General features: G+C 41.1%; 1 protein-coding gene across 1 annotated transcript in view; it reads right to left on the reverse strand.

The window, feature by feature from the left end:
• The window catches only part of RYR2 (ryanodine receptor 2), a 528,108-nt gene that overhangs the window by 1,733 nt on the left and 505,470 nt on the right, over window positions 1–20,905 (reverse strand). Inside the window, exons 99-105 of the mRNA XM_008689669.1 lie at window positions 19,066–19,126; window positions 15,128–15,274; window positions 13,053–13,187; window positions 4,715–4,871; window positions 3,175–3,239; window positions 1,387–1,487; window positions 405–456 (exon numbers count right to left, since the gene is read on the reverse strand). Of these exons, the coding sequence (XP_008687891.1) occupies window positions 405–456; window positions 1,387–1,487; window positions 3,175–3,239; window positions 4,715–4,871; window positions 13,053–13,187; window positions 15,128–15,274; window positions 19,066–19,126 (718 nt within the window). The remainder of the gene's footprint in view (window positions 1–404; window positions 457–1,386; window positions 1,488–3,174; window positions 3,240–4,714; window positions 4,872–13,052; window positions 13,188–15,127; window positions 15,275–19,065; window positions 19,127–20,905) is intronic.

A 20,905-nucleotide genomic window follows, 5' to 3' on the forward strand; every position in this document is an offset into this window, starting at 1 on the left:
CTATTAACTGGAGGCAAATATCTGCAGAGGAAGATTTCAAATACTTCAGGAGAACCTTAGACATTTCATACACAATTATTTTTGACTGACCCTAATACTGTGGGTTGAAGTTCATCTGAAATCATTTGCTATCTGATTAAGCAGTCAAGGACATTACACTTGGCAAAACCCAAACTCAGCATGTTCAGCTAATAAAAGCTTAAGTTTTTTATGTGAACTTACAATTTTACTTTTTCTACAAAGGGGATCTTTGCGCACTCGTCCAGGATAAGAGGAATTTTTATTAAGATACTAGGACTAATATCTGAAAGTAATTCCAACTCTTCATGTTTCATGTACACGTATTGCCACTGCGTTCTCTATCACTTCTTTCAGAAGGTGGTATATGGTCACTGTTTACCTACCTGTCCTGTGTGCTCTGTTTCATCTTTGTTTATAAGATACATCAGAAAAAACCTAAAGATACAGAGAGACTAATCAGAGATGGATGGAATGGCAATCTCAGCATACACAGATACTTCTGATGGGCCTACAAGCTGTCAGCAGGGCAAAGAAATGGATCAAAAAAAAAATGACATGGGAACCAAAAGCTTAACATTTTTTAAAAGTATTTTTTCAAAGGAGCTAAAGTGTGTGCACAGATCACGTTACACCTCCTGGGAACGGCTATCTGCCAGGCTTGGTGCCAGATCCCACCTTCAGCGGTACCCGCATCTATTCTTCATGGGCTAGGAATCACAATCTCCACTTAGAAAACCAGGGATCAAAAAGTTTAAATAACTTGCCAAATGCCCCACAGCTGTGAATTCCAAAGCCCAGTTTTTTTTTTCTTTTGCTACAGTGCTACTCCGCATGTCTTCTGTTTGATATTAAAATTGGGCTAAAAACTAAGAGTTGTATTTTACCGAACTGCAGTTTGGGCTGGTCATAAACAATAGCCAGATTTCTATGTATTAAAAAAAAATGCAACTTTTAACCATGTTAAAATATAGTGCCTAAAGAGATAATGGTGCCTCAAGAGATCTGTAGGTCCTCAGAAAAGAAAAATGGAGATTCATAGATCTCTAGGAAGCAGCTGGAATCTTCCTACTTGAAATGGGAAACATGGCCAATGCTCTCTGAGAGGCTGAGTGTGTGTTCCACTTCTTCTTTTCCATATTTCCATTTCATGTTCTAGAAGGTATTCACATAAAGGGCTGCAAGTTCTTTTCTTATGTGAACCTCCTCTTGGGGACAAGGGAACCACTAGCTGTGGGACTTTCTCTCAAAGCCCGAGCTCATCATATAACGAAAAGGAAGCCATATCTCTCTTCTTCTCAGGCATGCTGAGAAGGGGGCATTGATGAGACAGCGAGAGGCTGAAGAGTCTGAGACAGGCACACTCACAGGTAATTGGCCAGGTTGTGTTCCTGTAAAGTGTGGGTTTCAAAGCCATGTGGCACTGTGTCGAAGTAATCGTTCCCTATCCCACAGATGAAGCATTTGGTCTAGAAGACAAAGGGAAATATTAAAATGTCAGATTTCAAAAAGCAAAACAAAGGAACACACAACCCACCATGTAGGGGCAGCTGTTTGGTTTACTCGATATTTGTATGACTTCATGAGGGAAGGCTGTGCCAAGCACATGAATATTAATGTAACTGTTGCCTCAACTGTATCTTGCTGGAGGCTTAAAGGACACAAGTACCAGCAGGTGGAGAACTAAGCGCACAGAATAATGATGGCTGTGAAGCGCTATCTTTTCCTTATTTTCTCCAGCCTAAGTGAGAATGTCCACACTTAGCGATCACTCTTGTCCAGCACATTGATTGAAGTCATGTAGGCAGGACTCAGTGTATCCTCAACTGAGACCACAATCTTGGTACCTACCTGAATAAAGTCTGATGACCAAAGGGAGAAAGGTATAGATGACTCCCATTCGGAAAGGGCCAAATCAAATACCAAGCTGTGGGGTGTTCAATCCATGACTGTTAGAGGGTCTGCTGTGTGCCAGGCACCGTGCTAGGTACAGAATTAACCAGTGAACAGGTACTGGGGTAACTTTCTACTCTAGGGATGGGGTGCTGCTCTTTCTGCTCCCTGCTTGTTCTCTGCGAATCTCTTAGAGCAGCACCTGCTTCGGTCTGCCATCCGCAGGACTGGCACACAAAACCCACGGAGAAGCAGGCTTTCGGTTTTACTAGAATTTCATATGTATCAACTCGAGTGAATTGAATCACTGTGGCCCTCATGTGGCTCCAGATGTTCATCTTCCTTGCAAATTAGAAACTATTTAATACCATTGAAGGCATGTTTACGATGCCATAGATTCTAGGACCTCGACTTCAGATGATTAATTTATTAAATTCTCTCTGCCTTATCGATCAACAACTGCGGGCAGCGATAGGCCATAGTCAGCAATAAGTCTTTACAGCACTGGATGTCTTAACTAAATGGGTACATACTTAACAGCTCACCCCTGAGCCTGCCCCTCCTCTGTGTTACCTCTCGCAGTTACTCTGGGGGTAACTGAGCCACCATCTGTCTGATAGTTCATGCTGGAAATCCGGGTATCCTCCCTGCTTGCTCCAAACCCCTTATCCTCTACATCTGGCTAATCACCCACTTCTCACGCCAACTCCATCTGGTTCCTACATCTTCAGTGCATTTCTTCAGCAGGAGCTGCATAATCTCTCGCTGAAAAACTGCTCGCAGCCCGCTTCCCTGCCCCTGATCTCACCAGTTGCTAATGTACTCCCCAGGTTTTAAACCACAGTTATCTTTGTAAAATGTAAAGCCCACCACCCTGCTTAAAACTCATTTCTGATTTTCCACAGCCTGTAAGTTATCCTATAAAGTTCTCCTTTGAGTTACTATAAAGGGTTCAACGTACTGCTCTGCAATTGCCTGTGTACTTATATGTCAGTGAATCCATCATTTTGAAGGGGTGGTTCTCCTGCTCCTTGAGGGGTGGACAGGGCCATATTAGTTTGGATGCAGCCAGAGCCTGCCACGGTTCCCACCTGGCACACTGGCCGGTGGTATGTATTGCCCGGATTGGAAACAGGCCAAGGCAGTCACATGTCACTTATGTCCTCCTCCTCCTTTCTCCCGCATTCATGATCCTTGGATAAAGACAAGAGGTAAAACAAGTGCCCATGGCAACAAAGCTGAGCCAGACACGGAAAGACTCACCTCCATGTCTTCTTTGACTTGCTCCTGCTGGTCTCTCAGTTCTCCGAAAGCATCAATAATTAAACCTAGTGTGCAATAAAAACACACTCTAATCTTTATCAACCAGAGAAAAATAATTAAATTCACAGCCCCTCGGCTCATCCTTTCAAGGAAAGGGAGAAGGTACAGCCATGCCCGGAAATGCTCAGGACGTGGAATAACTTGTGAGCACACACCCCATAGTCCTCCTAGGGTGGCAGCATTCTCTCTTTGGGGGCAGGAGGGGTTTCAAAATGAAGGGACAGAGCAGAAAAAACCTTCTGTTACCCACACAGAGGGTAGGTTTCCCGTCCCTTTACTCTGAGAAAGAGTAATTGTGATTTCTGGTTGGAAAGTGCAGAAAACTCCACTAAGGAGATTTTCAGGTACCAATCTGGAAATCAAACATTACCATATTAACTGAGGAACATGCCTCAAATCATTCTTTTCACAAGGTCCTGACAAACTTGCCCTCACGTTATTAACTGTGTCACCAGGCACTAAACGCCCCGCGCTGTTTCCCCTCAGACCCTCTTCCTCCTCTGACTCATGGCTGCACCTCTTCTTCCGAGGGATTTACAAGTTTGCTCTCATACAAAAACACATCACTGTCACACTCAGTAAAGACACAGAGGATGGATTATGAGTCCTTTAAACTTGTTCATGACTTTACTGAAAAAAAAGTTCGTTTTTGTGCCTGTAGAACTTAGAGGATAATACCATGTGTGTAGACATTTAATTCAAGCCAGGATCAGTGGATGAGCAGAAAAAGAAGAGTGATTTTTTTTCTGAGGGAGGAAAACACCACATTCCAAGTGTCCTTGTAGTAAAGGGAAGAACTGGTGGGTCGATATGGACTCTGGTTTTAAGTCGGGGCTCTGGGTCCAGACACCCTGGGTTTGGATTCCAGCCCTGACACTTAACTGTGCACTTCAACCAGGTTACTTAGACTTCTTATGGCTCAGTTTCTCCAAATATAAACACCACCACCATTCTCACAGGACGCACGAGGGTAAACTGAGTTAATGCATGTGCCAGGCACATGGAACATATCCGACAATGGTAGGCTTAGGGTTACTGAGGAGGCACTAATTGTGCATTAGGTACTGTGCTGGGTACTTGTATATATATCACTTCTTTAAAAGAAAAACAAATTTTCAGTAATACAATGGCTTAGAGATTTATATAATTTCCATTCGACAGACCCAAAGGAGTTACATGGCTCACCCACCCAACGTTGTAAAGTCAGTAAGTGGCAAGGCAGTCAAACTGAGGAAAGTGCTCTTTCCATCAGGTTCTGGGAAAAGAGTCCAAAGAAACCTGTATCTATCTTCCCCTACACCAGCATCCATGCTTCTTTGATTTTCCCTCTACAGATTTCAAATGAAGAAATCCTGAAAGAAGAAGTTCTATTTGGATTTTCCAGAAAGGACTTGACATTCTTCCCTACCTTAATACTAGCTTAAACAACAGGTGGCTCAGATTCTAGATCCTCTTGCACTTCAGTGAAGACAGGGCTTACCTTGTATTATGGCCAAGAGAATGACAATCACAAAGAAGAAGAAGGTGATGTCAAAGATGATTCGATAGATCTCATATTCGTCGCCTGCTGGGTCTTCGATTTCATCACCGATACCCCCTCCGGCACGTACCCCGACGTACATGTGGAACATATAGCACTGGAAAAGAGAGAAATGGTCACTTCTTGGAGGAACACTGCCTGTTCTCACATTCCACAAAGCTAAGATTCTCCCTCTAGCTCCTAATCCTCACTCTGGAATCGGTGAGAATCTTGCATTCTGCATTGCCTCTTTTTGTTTCGGTATCTGTGATTGTGACGCAAACACTTGGCTCTTACACTCTGCTGCCTTTTAAACAAAAGTCCGCACTGCACACTCTGCTTAGCGCCTTCTGTCACACTTTGCGGAGAATGAGAAGCACCTCACGAGCATCTGGCACAAGGTAATCACATTTAAGTCCGCAAAACTATGTTTAATCGCCCTGTTCATGTTTTCAGCATAACAGACATAGGAGAGAGGAAGTAAAAGCATAATAAGATGGAATCTCAGAAATGAAGCGAGAAAAAACAGACCGGATAACCCTCATCTGTCATGTATGGGATATGATGCTGAAATTTTGCTACTCGAACGTGAAGAATAATGAAGAAAGACAGAGGGGAGCGGCAGCGAGGTAATAACAGCTCATGGTTTAGAGTGTGAAACATTAAAGCAAGCAATAATAAGTACAGCTCCAAGTGCCCGCTGCAGAAAAGGGAGGGGTTCTCCGCATCAGCACTGTCGACATTCTGGGCTAGATCATTCTTTGTGTGGGGTCTGTCCTGTGCATCGAGGATATTTTAGAAAGATCCCTGGGCTCTACCCCTCAATGCCAATTGCACCCATCCCGCGGATAACCAAGAATGTCTGCAGGCATTGCCAGTTGTCCCCTGGGGGGCAAAATCTCAACAGTTGAGAGCCAATGGCTGAAAGCATCGTAGTTTATCTTCATTCAGGGCCTCAGATTTAGCAACATTTCACCCCTCTCTGCTGATCATTCATGCTCCCAAACACCACCCTGCCCCCTACCCACGCCCCTCTGATACTATCCCCAATGCTAGATCTTGGCTTGCACATTCTCCTTTTCTTGAAAAATCATTTCCCATTCTCATCCCTTCCTTTCATCCCTTTGACTCTCAGTTAATAATCCTTCCTCCATGACACCTTCTTAAACTGTTCCAGACACGCTAATTTACCCAACCAATGTCCCCCACCAGTGCAAGACCCATTTACCCACTGTCTGCCATAATGAAGGGGCAAAGGCCTTCAGACAGTGTCTTCTCTTGGGGAGACATCACAGTCCCCTGGTTTTCTTCTACATTTCTGCCTGTTCCTTCTCAGCCTCCTTGGCCACTTCTGCCTGTCTCCCTGTCTTTTCATGAACCAATGCCCGAGCACTGGGTTCTCTGACCTTTCTTCTGTTAGGACACTCCCTTGCCCAGGTTCATACTTAAGTTCTCATCTCTGTGCTAATCACTTAAAAACATTTCTATTTACACCGTGGGTCTCCTTCCTGAATTTCAGACCTGTATTTCCAATTTACCTATTTCTGATGCTTTATGATCTCCTCACTCCAATAGGATTGCTTCATTACAAGAAGAACTGTTTTGGTTACTCCTCTGTTATCAGTGCCTAAAAGAATGTCCACCACATGACAGGAACTTATAAATCACTTGTGGAATGAATGAGGAGTGAAAGTCATGACTGATCAGCGTTCTCATGGAGACTTCATTGCCTCGACCCATAAACCTCAAATTCTCAGATCACCTTAAAAAGCACAAGGTGCAGGCATAGGACCGGCAGCAAGGGAACACCAAAATGCTCATAGTTCAACAGCTAATCGTGATAGATACAGATAAAAGGTTTCCTGGGTCAGACGCCTGGAATTTAATGAACAGAATTTAAAAAAAGATCGGATCACTCAGAAAGGAAGTTTGTCAGCCTGGCACACCATGAACAGATTATCACAAGGCAGCTCTGCTACTGTTCCCCCTCCCCCCACCCTGCAGAACTGTTCTGGAGCTCAGGTACGGGGTCCCTCTTGCAGAGAGGCCCAGAAAATCATTCTCTGGAACCCAGTGAGCCCAATGGTGCCTAAACCAAACCATGCACCTGGATCTCCTAGAGGCACAAACACTGGGATTCTGGGTACCCCATACTGAACCAAACTCTGGAGTAAAATTTTGAAGACAGTCACTTAAAACAGTACCCTTGGGACACTGCATTAATTTCCAATAGCTGTGTGTCTAAAACAGTGCTTGAAACTCAGAACAGTGGATCTGTAGGAAGAGGAAATTTTATTTTCACTGTATACTCTTGCATACTGTTAGGATTATTTTTACCATAAGCATTTATTTTTATTAAGAAAAAGATCGGGTTGTACGTTTTTCTCCAGATCTGTCTTCGTATATGCTCAGTCGTGGCCACGGGACATAGATAATTATTGCAGCTGCCTGCTCCTCACTTAGTGAACATAGGCCATCCTTTCCTGGCTTCACCATACTTACCTTTGTTTGCAATCCCCTCTCTGGATTGGACTCAGTTCTGACACTCTGCCTGGCTCTGGTCTGGCACTTCTCCATATCCAGTTCTGGCCCTTTGGCTCCCACACTCATACTATATCCATGTTGGGCCAACAGTGTATCACTGCAACTCCCCATCCAGGTTCTGGAATGTCCTAGCTCTCCAAGTCCTGCTTCTGTGACATGTAGGGGACGAAGATCATCTAGCTCCTTCCTTTTGCTAAATCTTGCTAACCAAGACTTTGGAGTATAATTTGGCTTCCAACATAGAGTTTGTGTTGACGTGTGGCACAAACTCTTGATGAGTAGGATGTTGGTATTCTGACTCATACATCTCACTCTTAGGAGCCTGGTTAATAGGAGTCTGTCCTCAAGAGAATGATTCACTTTTACTTTCTAGACATGCACAGCTGGAGACAAGACCATGGAAATGGGGCTGAATTACCAAAGTAAATGTCGACTGTTAACTATTCTAAGATTTTCAGATCTCAGTCATCTAGCCTCTCCCAGCAATATCCCTGTCTCTCTGTTCACCTTGATTCTGTGGCAACTCCCATGCCAAAAAAGGGATTCCACCATATTTCAATAATAGGCTTATGGCCACGCGGAAAAGATAGGTAGTCTTATGGATTTGATTATTTAGGCTTAATAAGATACTATGTTGTAAAAGAATAAAATGCATGGTTCACCTGTGGGATTTTGATACTTATTTTACCAACCTTAACCTTCACTACCTGGTTATCCCCAGAAATAGTAGGTAGATGGCTGCTGCGGTGGAGTATGAGATAGTGTGGTAAACACTGTGAGCAGGGGGCCATCAGGTTATCATTCTGCTCTGGAAAATGGAAAACCTCTTTTTTTTTTTCAAAGATTTTATTTATTTATTTGACACAGAGAGACAGCCAGCGAGAGAGGGAACACAAGCAGGGGGAGTGGGAGAGGAAGAAGCAGGCTCTTAGTGGAGGAGCCTGATGTGGGGCTCGAACGCAGAACACTGGGATCATGCCCTGAGCCAAAGGCAGATGCTTAACCACTGCACTACCCAGGCGCCCCAGAAAACTTCTTGTTCAGCTTCCTTTTCACAAAATCAGCTCCGACCTGATTGTCAGAGCTGGAGAATGGAAAGATGTCATTCCAGGAGAATCTGAGTCACAAGGAAGGAAGGTGCCTGGCACTACAGATGCTGGAAATAGTTGTTAATTCTCAAAATTTACTATTCTGTGGCTTCTCCCCCAGTCATCTCAATGGACTCATGTCGGGGTTAAACACTGTTTACGGCAGCGTTAGGAAAACGGAGGAGGAACAGTTTCTGGTCGATTGGTGAAGATCTTTATAAGATCTTTATCCTGACCAAAGAGAAAAGGGGTGGGGGGGGAGAGATAGAGACAGAGACAGATTACTTGTTGAGAGAGTAAAATAAGTGATTTGGAATGAGGGCGCCCGGATGGCTCAGTCGGTTCAGCGTCCGACTCGATTTTGGCTTAGGTCATGATATCAGGGTCGTGGGATCGAGCCCTGCGTAGGGCTCCCCACTCAGCATGGGGTTTGTCTCCCTCCGCCCCTCCTGTTCCTCCTGCTCCCCCTGCTCCCTGGCACACTCTCATTCTCATAAATAAATAAATCTTGAAAAAAGAAAAGAACAATCATCTAAGCTGGTTACTTCCCTAGGAGTGCCATGTTATCTCAACCACCTGGAAAGTTTTTTGGGCTTTTTTGCCCCCCCTCCCCCAAATACACAGGTCTTGACACCTTCCCTGCAGTTTCTGACTCAAGGGATCTGGGGGTGGCCTCACCGACCTGTGGATTCATACAGAGCTGCCCTGGTGAATGGTCTATGCATTGGAGGTTGAGAACCACCCCTTTTGAGACGAATGTCTTTATATATGGCACGCCGGTCTCCCTGGCTGTCTAGCTCCAATCATCTTTCTGCCCCGGACTTTGGAACTTTGGGTCATTTTTCACTTTCTTCTCCTAAGTTCTTCGAGAGGAGGTTCAAATTCTTTTCGGATACTGCTGGCTTAATTAGATTCTCAGGCTCAAAACAGCATGATCCTAAATAAATAAGTAGAGAAAGAAAAGAAGGAAGAAAGGAAAGAAGAAAGAGAGAGGAGGGGAGGAAGGAAAGAAGGAGGAGAGAGAGGGAGGAGGCCAGCGAAGTCTGAAGCATCAGCAGCTAGTCTGGAAAACTGCAGCTACAGCGCCACCTGCTGTTAGGTTTGAAACACTGGCCGGTGAACCAGGACCCGGTGAAAATCTAAAATGTTCCTGCAATACTAGGAAACAACCAGAAATAACAAAGGCAGTGGAAGCTCAGCATGATGCCCAGAAAGTAGGGCAAGAGTGAAGAAAACCTATCACAAGCAAACAATACTAGGCTTCCCTCCGTGAAGACTAAATGCTGGAGACGGATATAAAGGAAAGATTCTCTTTTGAGAAGTTCATGAAAGAAATCAAACCTGACCACCTCCTACTCCATCCTTCTGTCTTGCTAGCTACTTGGTTTTGCTAAGCCATGACTTCTGATGAGCACTACCATAAGCGATCAGTTACGTTTTACATGTTGTTGGCTTGTTCAAACCTCGCTGCACAAGTATCAGTAACAGGCAAATTAAAAGGCATTTTGAGACCTAACACTGTAAGGGAAATCTAGGCAATATGGCTTCTGATGCGATAGTTTTTAAGAACAATCAGCTAGATGTGGGCGTGTGCAACGGTACGCAGCCTCCTGTGTGGATGGCCCGCTCGTCAGCCATACACAGTTGTGACAGAGCTGGCAGCTGAGATGTTTGTATCTTGGCACTGAGTCTAATTTTGCAAGAAAACACATCTAAGAGGTATCCTTGTGATGTCCCCAACCTCGCCCCAGCCAAAGGCAAGACAGAAAGCTTGTCATTATGCCTAGAGATACAAACACGCACAACAGAGCTGGTGGTAGGTAGTCTCACTGGTAAGGGCAGAAATCCCTTCCACTGAGGCAGAATCCAGGCTCAGTCCTGAGCCCATAGTTGAAAATTTCAAGAAGCTTTATTCCCTCATCCTAGAGCGAGGCAAATTTGTCTGCCTTTTCCATTCACGCCCCATGCAGTTGGTAAAGGCAGCTAGCTGTCTTTCTAACCCACCTCTTATTCAAATCATGCTTGTATTCTTCTCATAATAAGCACATTGGCAAAATTTACAAAAGCAATGGAAACACATAGAGTGATATTCAAAAAGTAGTCATCCAAGGATACCATTAGGATAATTGAACAGGTCAAATCTGACTCATGACGTTAGAAGGACAGACTAGGATATTGCAGGGGTCCCAGTGTGGTAGGAGGCAGGGGGATGAAGGCCACACTGTTCCTACTCCCTAAGACAGGCCCCTCAATGCCACTACCTGAAGTCATCCCACCTTTCCAGCATTCTTCAGCAATGCATGAGGACCATACCCTCTGAGAATGCATGACCTCAGTAAACCTTTGGACCAATGAGTGTGGACTTTGAGATTTAGATCCACAGGGGATGGGGTGGGAGGGAGTTCTCCTGGACTAAAAATGAATCTCCCTGGTGTCAGTGGAGACACAACAACCTGGTATTAGTACTTCCTGAGTTTCTTTTGTGCCTTGCCACCTCCTCCAGCCTTCTGATCCCCACCCTGCCTCTAGCCAGCTGCTACCCCTAGTCTTCAGGGTCCTCAGGTAGGGAAGGCAAGGTGAATATTAAAAGCAGCTCCCAGAAGAGGAGGTAAAGGATCTCTAAAGTACTTCCTTACTGATTGTAAAGTGTTGCGTGTTAGCGACTCTGGTGGGTGTTATGCTACCAATGACCAGTGTCTTACTGTGTAAGTTTACTTTCTGCTTAATCTATGGTCCTACTCCCTATAGGAACCCTTGTTAACAGTTTCCTACGTATCCTTCCAGAAACACTGTATCCATATTATAGCATATCTAATATGTACATTCTAGTGCGTGTGTGTGTGTGTGTGTGTACACACAATTAGGATCTTATCATAATACTGTTCAAGATCTGCTTTCCCCCCAACTTAAATGCAATTTGTATGCTTTTCTATATCAACATGTGCAGATCTGTATTATTTTTAAATAGCTACTACTTTTCCATTGTATGGATTTGCCATAATTGACTTAATCGGGACTCCTGATAATTTAGATTATTTCCAGTTTGTGATAACAGCGAGTATCCTTGAACATACGGGGGCATATTTGTAAATAAATACTTAAATCAATACTAGCAGTGGAACTGACAAGGCAAAGGGTAAGTACAATTAAAAATGTGAGAGATATTGCAAAATTTCTCTAAAATTACAGTGTTAATTTAAATTCCCAACAACTGTTCATGAAAGTGCCAGTTTTCCCTCAATTAAACAACTGTGGGTATTAACAAACTTAAACATTTTGCAAACCTGATAGGTAAAAAGTGGCGCTCAGTTGTTTTGATTTGCATTTCTTTAATTACAATAGAGGGTAAGTATTTTCCCAATTTATAAGCTGATTGAATTTTACCACGTGTTGTCTAGACATAGTCTGTTTATTTTTCTATTGGCTTGTTTCTTTCCTAGTGATGTGATAAGGACTCAGTAAATTAAGGACACTGGCCCTTTGTTATAGTGTTGAGTATATTTTCCCCAGTTTCTCATTTGTCTTTAAGATTTTGCTTACAGTTATTCCTTTTTAAAGTAAGGTTTTAGGCTTCTGTGCATCTTAGGTTTTATGTCATACTCAGAAATACCATTTCCCATTTAAAAATTGTTATTATTTCAAAAGTCAAATTCTGTTCTTTTTTTGCATTAAAATATTTGTTTCATTTAGAATTTATCTTTATTTAAAGAACTAGGCTGGTAGCAGTTTTTATCAAAATTTCCTCAAAAGCACATCCATAGTACCGATACCATTTATTGAATTCTTTTTCATTCATGATTTCAAAAGCCACTTTTATCATATTTCTAATTTCCAAGTTTATCTTAATGTTTTTCTAGACTCTCTATCCTACCCCACAGATTTATCATTTTCTAATTCAAAACATGCCTGAAGTATTCGTTTTTATAATATTAGTTCTCTCTCACTACTTTTTTGGGATGTTTATTTTTTCTAGAGTAATCTAACTATCATGTTGTTAGTCTTTTACCCCACTAACCCCATTTATATAGGTATTTTGATTTGGTGCTCATTGAAGAGTCATCTCCTTTCAGGTAGAGGTAAATATTTCCAGTCTAAGAGCTCATGTTGCATAACTTAACGATTTGCCATTTTCAGAGAGGTGGGTTACGGAACAGTGACAGAGTAACATGAAAACTTTCACATCCACTGATTTTAAAACCAAGACTAAAAAGGTAATTCAAGCCAGGATACTGAATATAAAAGCAAAAGCCAACAGTTAAGAGATATATTTTTGGACTTAAGTGATGTCACTTAATATCTGGACTTCAGGAATGTTAATACCATTAAAGTGAACAAGTCACTAAGGCTTCAAAATATTACCCAAGGAAATAATGTTACCTGCTGTCCTGGAATCTAAAGCTAAAGCCCTGATATTAATCCTTCAAATTCTAAGTTATTTATGTAGGAAATCTATTCATTATCAGTTTGGTGCAGCAGATGTGCAAAAATGGTAGAAATGGTCCTTTATGTTCCATAAACATTGAAAAACGGTTTTTTGTATGCCACATAACTTTTTACTGTGTGTGCTGTTTTCTCTTCCACGTGGCTGAAGAGTGACTACACAGCCACTCAGACTGAAGAAGCAGGAGAAATTTTTCATTCATACGAGATCAAGTGTATGAACTTACCGTTAGCATGTCATCACATTTCATATCTGGAGTGTCACCGTCTTCGCTTTTATTGTAGAATTTTCGGAAAAAATTGAATGCCACCACAGTATATAGGTATACGACAACAGCTAATAAGCCAACAGTTAATACAAGCTGGAAAGAAATGTGACATTGAAGATGCATTAGAAATGCAGGACTGGCATAGCTGACATTAGTGTGTGAGGAAAGCATTCTATGAGCACATAGCTGGATTTGTTGACTGGAAAGTAATGGAATCCATACCTCATTCCATACCTTTCTTACCCCCTAAGGGGGGGAATTTATTTTCATATTCTCTTCATTTTATCAAGTTTTCAGACTATTTCATGCACAACTTGCCTACTTAATTGGCTAGTAAACGCATACTACAGCTACAATAGGAATAAACTCTGATTTACTTTTACGTCCAAATTGATCATAGTATGCATATGTTGAAAACATGACTTTCACCAACTTGGTGAAAATATATTTCAAGTTTTATCACAGAAACTCTAAACAGACCAAAATGCATTCTTTTTTCTGTCTCCTTCCTCTGACTACAACAAATCCCTATGTTCTGGACTGTGGCAGCATACATTAAGTCGTTCAAAAATCACTTTATAAGGGCACCTGGGTGGCTCAGTCGTTAAGCGTCTGCCTTCGACTCAGGGCGTGATCCCAGAGTCCTGGGATCGAGCCCCACATCAGGCTCCTCTGCTGGGAGCCTGCTTCTTCCTCTCCCACTCCCCCTGCTTGTGTTCCCTCTCTCACTGGCTGTCTCTCTGTCAAATAAATAAATAAAATCTTTAAAAAAATCACTTTATAATTATCTGGAGAAAACATGTTATTTGAATAGAGGGCTTAATTCACTTCTACAAATTAAGTACAATGTCACTGTGAATTTCTGCATGTTTTACCTAGAAGGACTATGAAGCTGTCTAGATTTCTGCAAATGAAAAACTGATAGCTCAAAAAAAAAAAAGGAATAATCACAACAAAATTTTAGAAGTTAATTGAAACTAGTGCCAGAACTTTTGTGTGAAAATACACAATAGACACAGCATCTCCAGTTTTTAAAATATATTAGGAATTCAATGCTGTCAATGAATAAGCACAGTAACGCTTTTTTGCTGATGTCATACGTTCAGAAACTAAAGAGACGTATGTAAGAACAATGTGCTGAAATTTAGGAAACTAAAGGTCATGAAAATTTAACTGTGAATCATATGAATTTAACAGAGGACACAGTTCCAGTTTTTTGCAGGGCCGTCGATTTACTGGATTATACAATTATGGAAAAGGACTCTGTTAAGCCAAATAACTGACAAAGAATGTGTTACTTCCCAGTGGACACTTGATAGAGAATGAATCAATTACTACATGCCTCTATGGTAAGTTTATTAATAATGAAAGTTTTCACATTACAGTTGGGCTCCATTAAAACGTACATTGATTATCTGAAACTAAGCCATCATGTACGTACTCTAAGTATGACCCTGTCAAGCATGAAACTATATTATTTTGTCTGCCCAATGTAAAAGTCGAGAAAAGAATACCCAGATACTCACTTTTGAAATAGTACATTAAATTAAGAACGAGGCATCTCGTGCTTTATTACTATTACAGCTAGTGCCGCAGGATGCTACACAGTTTGGTTCCTATAGTATCAAATGGAGTGAACATCATATTGGGAAAAAATTATTTCCTGGGGTGTTTTGTATGTGCCGGGGCCTGTGCTAACACCTCCACATTTATGTTTTTATTTAATTTTCTCCAAATCTAAAAGGCAGGTATTTTTATTGCATTCATTTTACAAAATGAGTAGAGATTTAAAAATGTTCAATGAGTTAGTGATCCAAGGTCACTCAGAGAATCAGTCAAGCCATGACTTGAATGTGGGTTTAGGGGACTCTTCAACTAATAATCCTCATGGTTTATAAAAGAAAAAAATGCAGACCCTCCATTCAAAAAAATCTTTACAACTGTACATTGCCATTGGAGGTTGGGTTTATTTGGGTTAGCTATTTGTTGGGTTTTCTTGGTTTTTGCAGGAGGGAAAAAAGATCAGCTTTTACCTGCTTGCCATTGTGCGTTACCGATGACAAGATGGTTCTTAGCGTCTTGAATCCCATAGCAATGTCAAGAAGATGAGCAGCAAAAAAAAAGTTGTTATAGTGTCCAAGAACGGACATAGTCATATACCAGGCCAGGTAGAGGAAGGACTGAGAAGACAAAACAGGAGGGAAGCATATCAGAAGATAGAATGAGTGACTATTGTCAAAAGCTATTCTGATTTCATTCTACTATAATCACTTCATTTACTTTACCTTCTTAGTCTATACATTTACATCATTCTAATTAGTGACATCGGTTTGTGTATTTTATTTTCTTTTGGTTTGTTCTGAGAGGTTCAATGTCATTCTCTCCTTTATATCAGAGAGAGTGTTCTTGCAAATCTTGCCACAGAGAAAATTTTATTGACTTAATATTTGGTAGCAAAGTGTCTCTACCTCAGCGCTGCTGACAGTTTACACTGGATAATTCTTTGTTGTGGGCGCTGTTCGGGGCATTGTGGGATAGTTAGTAGCAACCCTGGTCTCTACTCGCCAGATGCTAGTAGCTCCCTTCTCCCTTGGTAGCTATGGCCACCAAAGATGTCCCCGGACATTGCCAAATGTCACTTGGGGGACAAAACTGCCCCTGCTGGGAGCCCCTGCTCTACAGTCAACCAAAGAACCAATAGACGTTCCCTTCTTCTTTTCCTTTGCTCTTTCATTTTTTATTTACTTACTCACTAAATCCGTGTTTGTAGAGACCTACTAGTTATAAGAGATTATATGTGGTGTCTTAACCAAGCATCTCACTTTACATGAGCCAAAGCAAGTTGAGGAGAAAAATGCAAATACTATTTAATGTCACTGAAGGCTATAATAAACTTAATAATACAGTTGGTACGAAATGTAGAAATTTTGATTACAATCAACATACAGGATTAACTTTACAGAGGCTAGAAAATGTATATGCTTTTTGAGGGGAGGAGAATGAATAAAGTAGAAGAAAAGATACTGTGATCATGCTTACTTCTGGATTAGAGTCTCTTGGGCAAAAGGCATGTTTTGTCAGTGGGGTCAGGAGATGCCTATTTTGGGAAAGGGTGGAAACCTTCATTTTGACTAGAATATATCTTCAGTCTTAGAACAAAAACAAGACAGAGGGGGGTGAAGTGGTACAGAGTTTTTATGGGCAGCTTGGGGCTGAAGTTAAAAATCAGGCTGAAAAAAAGAAAACAATATTTGAAAACAGACACTGAGATAAGTCTATGCAGAATGTGCTCGCTCAAGAATGACAGTTTCTGTTTCAGAAGATGAGTCTGGACATGTACAGCAGGGCTGGAAGGCCTCAAGGCCACATGAAGGGATGTGGGCACATCTTTTGGCCCATGAGAGCCCCTGGAGTATCGTACAGAATAATGGTGTATGAAAAGCATCTAATGAAAGTGTTTGGCATGCCTGCCAAGTGCTGGTCACGGCCCCATATATTTGCACATACAGTCTCTCGTTTTATTCTAGCAAGACCCCTGATAAGCAAGCAATTTTAGCCCCAAATTTACAAATAAGGAAAGTGAGCTAAATCAGGTCAAGCTCTTTCCTAAAAGAAGGTGCAAGTGGCAGAGCCATTACATTAGGACACCACTGGCTGACCCCACAGGTTGGCAAGGTTATGAGAGCCATGACTAGCAGCAGAACTGACCAGGGCAGAAGGGGGAATCACAGAGGACAGAATGACAATCCGATTAGGCACATAATTAACTGTATATAGTGGTAGGAGAAGGAAAAGGAGGAGTCCAAGCTGGTCATTTGAGTGCAGGTAACAAGAACAACAAAATACTGAAAGAGAAAATGGCAGATGGGGACTGCATTTAGTGGGAAGGAGAGGGGAAGACACATTTGTCACAGGGCATCTGGATGGACACATCTAGCAGGCTATTAAGAAAGGCAAAGGGTGAGGAGAAAGGACAGGTTTGTAAGCATAAGATGGGTAAGGAACCTAATACAGGTGATAAACTGAGCCAAGGGTACGTGTGTAGACTACACGGGGATTTTGCTTAGACATCCAGATTCAGCAAATAAAAACACAGGCTGCCCAGTTACAGTGAAACATCACATAAAGAAGAACTAGTTTTTATTATTTATTTATTTATTTTTAAAGATTTTATTTTTTAATGGACTGAGCCACCCAGGTACCCCCCGCCCCATTTTAAAGTTTTTATTCATTTAATTAAGAGAGAGATGACTTTATTTTTAAGTAATCTCCCGGCCCAATGTGGGGCTCAAACCTACAACGTCAAGATCAAGAGTCACTTGCTCCACTGACGGCCAGCCAGGTGCCCCAAGAATAAATAATTTTTAGATTAAGTATGTCCCATGCAGTATTTGGGATATAAATATAAAAGTGTCTACATTTAGTTATCTGAAATTTAAATTTAACTAGGAATCATGTACTGCTACATCTGGTAACCCCAGCTGTGTTTCAGACAGAAACTACACTATTGAAGACTGAAGACATGTTGAGCGGTGACTGGCCAAACAGAAGCCATGAAACTGTAGGAGGATTAATGATATAATAATATATCAGGAAGAAGTCTGAAGAAGTCTGTCCATGCCCCAGTTCTCTGGAGAACAAGAAAACTGCATGGCAAGGTGAATATTGGGCACGCTGCAAGTACTATGGCACATGAGGAGGTCAAGGAGGATTGACCTTCGCAGACAGAGGTCAAGATGGCAGGGCTACTTGAATGGAAAACACCAGTGCTGGAGATGAGGAGGTCTCCTTTTTACTCAAGGGAGTTGCTTCCATTATTAGATGAGAAATTAGTTAATAAGGTAACAGTTGACAGTTCTGAAGGATACTTACAAGACTCGTTTTTGAGCTCTTTGGAGAGTTCTTTAAGAGATCCAGAGTTCTAGGCTCATGGCTGGGTGTGGTAGGGGTGGAGATAGAGGCAGGAGAATTTGGGAGCTGTCATGGCCTTTAGGAGAGTAGAACTAACATTCACTATAAAAGTCAGTGCTAATTATAGTGACATTTTGAGACTAAATGAGACATCCAAGGGAGAAAGCACAGAGGCAAGAACAGTGGAAGGTCTAGGGCTAGGCCTCTGGGTGTGTTCCTACGCTCCCCTTCATAGGGAAGTGCGTGAGGATGGTAAGAGGATTATGAGTCATTGGGAGATGAGCTGAGCCCAACAGCAAAGATTTGTAGTTGATCCATCCATCAGAGTTTCATGACTGTCTCCAGCAACTTCCCATAGACAGCAAATGGGACGATAAAAACAAGTGACAGTAACAGTTTTTTAAACTGAAAATTCTAAAAGTCAAAAATATCAAGCTATTGAGCAAGTCAGGGTAGTAAAATGGGACTGTCTGAGCTGACAGTGGTGGCTTTTAGTTCTAGGTGTTTTTTTTTCCTTATATTTGGACATATACTTGGGCTCTATGTTTAGTTCATAGGCTTGTAGGCTCTTTGAGAAAAGAAAGATCAATCAAGAGCAAAAAATATAATAATTTAATGTACTCAATTGGGAGACACTTAAATTTATCACAACTAATGTTTTAAAATTTTTATTTATTTAGAACTTTTGTTTTAACCTCTAGAAAACTTTGAAGTATACCCTTACCCAACTAAAACCTAAATGAAAAAAAAAAAAAGAAAAATAAAAAAACATAAAAAAAAATAAAACCTAAATGAAAATACACATGAATTTGCAACTCAGTTTCAAATTTTTCTTGTATAAATACATTTTCATGTTAATCTTTTGGCTATTGAAAGAAATGGAATGAGAGATTGGCTTAATTAATCATATGTTTCCCTGGTCATTGTCAAGTAATGATGTGTATTAAATGAATTGGTATTTGATTAACTTTCTTAAGGAACTGTGGGTCCATCTGCAGAAGCCCAGCCAACTCATCTACTGTGAGTGCAGTATACATTGTGGAAACAAAAGAGGGCTTACGTTGTCGGTGAAGACGACTCCTAGTTTCCACATCTGATACTTTACGTCGATAGAGTTCAGTCTGGAAAGACAAAAAAGAAGGATTTGTAGATAGGCAGTGTGAAGCAGAGACAGAGGCTCGCAAAAGCCTGCCAAAATTCCTTCCATGGGATGAAACTGGCAACCATGTCAGGAAATTAGTTCCTTCCCGGGTGGATGATGTGTTCCAGGGTTTTGTGATGGCTTTTCAGAGGGATCTTGGAAAACAAAACAAAACAAAGCATCGCCACCTTCAACTTCAAGATTTAAGAATAGCCCTTTCTTGTCCTACATCAAATTTAAGGTAAACTCACTTCTTATGTAAGAATGATTCCTGAAAACTCTGCCAAATTAACCAGCATGAGTGCATCAAGTGTCCTCACTAGCTTTCATTATAGATGGTAAATGCATCCCAACAAAATAATGTTTACTTACACTAATAAAAACTTGCATGAACAGGCACAATCATTTTACAACTATACTTAATTTGCCAATGAAAGGGCTTTTTCATCTTGTTTGTGTTTCTTTTTATTTTCAAAAGCATTCTCTACCCAAGAAGGGATTCACCTTGTAGACTTAGACTTACTATGATTTCCCACTTGTTCTGTGGTTGTGGGTGTATAGATATCTATGTATGAACATTTGTGCCTTTCTCCCTAGTCTGTGAACTCCCGAGCCCACCAAGCACATTATGTGATACATGGAATGTCTCTCAGTAAATACATGTTGAGTGAATACATCTTAGCATAAATATTCATGATCTTTGCAGATTAAATATACGTGTATTAAAACACACTTTCTAATTTTCATTTTTTTCAGAACTTGCCACTGATCTACGGGCCAAAAATTACAACTTTGTTAGCTTTTCCAATATTCCAGGTAACTGATATAACACAATATAATATCAGTATTATTTTCAAAAGGGCTTCTCTAGACTTTGCTGTTTTAGTCTTTGATTACTTCTTTAGTCATTTCTTTTAAGAAGGCCAATCTTAAATTATAAGTGCTAGGATCAATCACTGCTAACCAAAACTGACTTCTTAGGAGACTTCACTCCCAAAGGTTAAGTTTTAATTCACCTTAGCCCAGGACTTTTTATTTTAAGGAAATAAAGTTATCTGTGAGCTAGAATCAATTTTATTACTAAAGAAGATTTTTTTAATAAAGATTTTAAAAACATTTATTGGGGGAGGGGCAGAAGGAGAGAGAATCTCAAGCAGACTCCCTGCTGAGCGTGGAGCCCTACACGGGGCTTGATCCCACAACCCTGAGATCATGACCTGAGCCAAAACCAAGAGTCTGATGCTCAACCAGCTGAGGCACCCAGGCGCCCCTACTAAAGAATGTTTTTTAAAAGTTCCATGAATGGTAACTAACATAACATTAAAAAAAATTTCTAAGGACAAGTTTAGATATTTAATAAAGAACAGCAGTTTCTGAACCCTCAAAAACAAATAAATGAAAGTTCCATAAATATTTATAATAGGTTTCAATATATGACTACATCTTCTTAAATAATGAAAAAGATGGAGAAAAAATAAACAATGTGGTAAAATGCTTGAGAGCATGATTATTTTCCAAGAGAGTGATCTAAAACAACAGAAGTATTTCTGTCAGGATGCCTGAATGTCGTAGGGCAGTTTCTTACTTGATTTAAAACACTTATTATTTTTCATCCCTATCAAACACTAGGATGACATGTTTGCTATCAGCTTCATGAAGTACTGCTGTTGGAGTGGGGCTGACCCACCCCGAGGGACGGATCATAACTGATCTAGGCCAGCCAGGGCAAGCATTTAACCTCCGGGAAACTATAAGCCAG

The sequence above is a fragment of the Ursus maritimus genome, unplaced genomic scaffold, assembly GCF_017311325.1.
Source record: "Ursus maritimus isolate PB19 unplaced genomic scaffold, ASM1731132v1 scaffold_7, whole genome shotgun sequence".
NCBI lineage: Eukaryota > Metazoa > Chordata > Mammalia > Carnivora > Ursidae > Ursus > Ursus maritimus.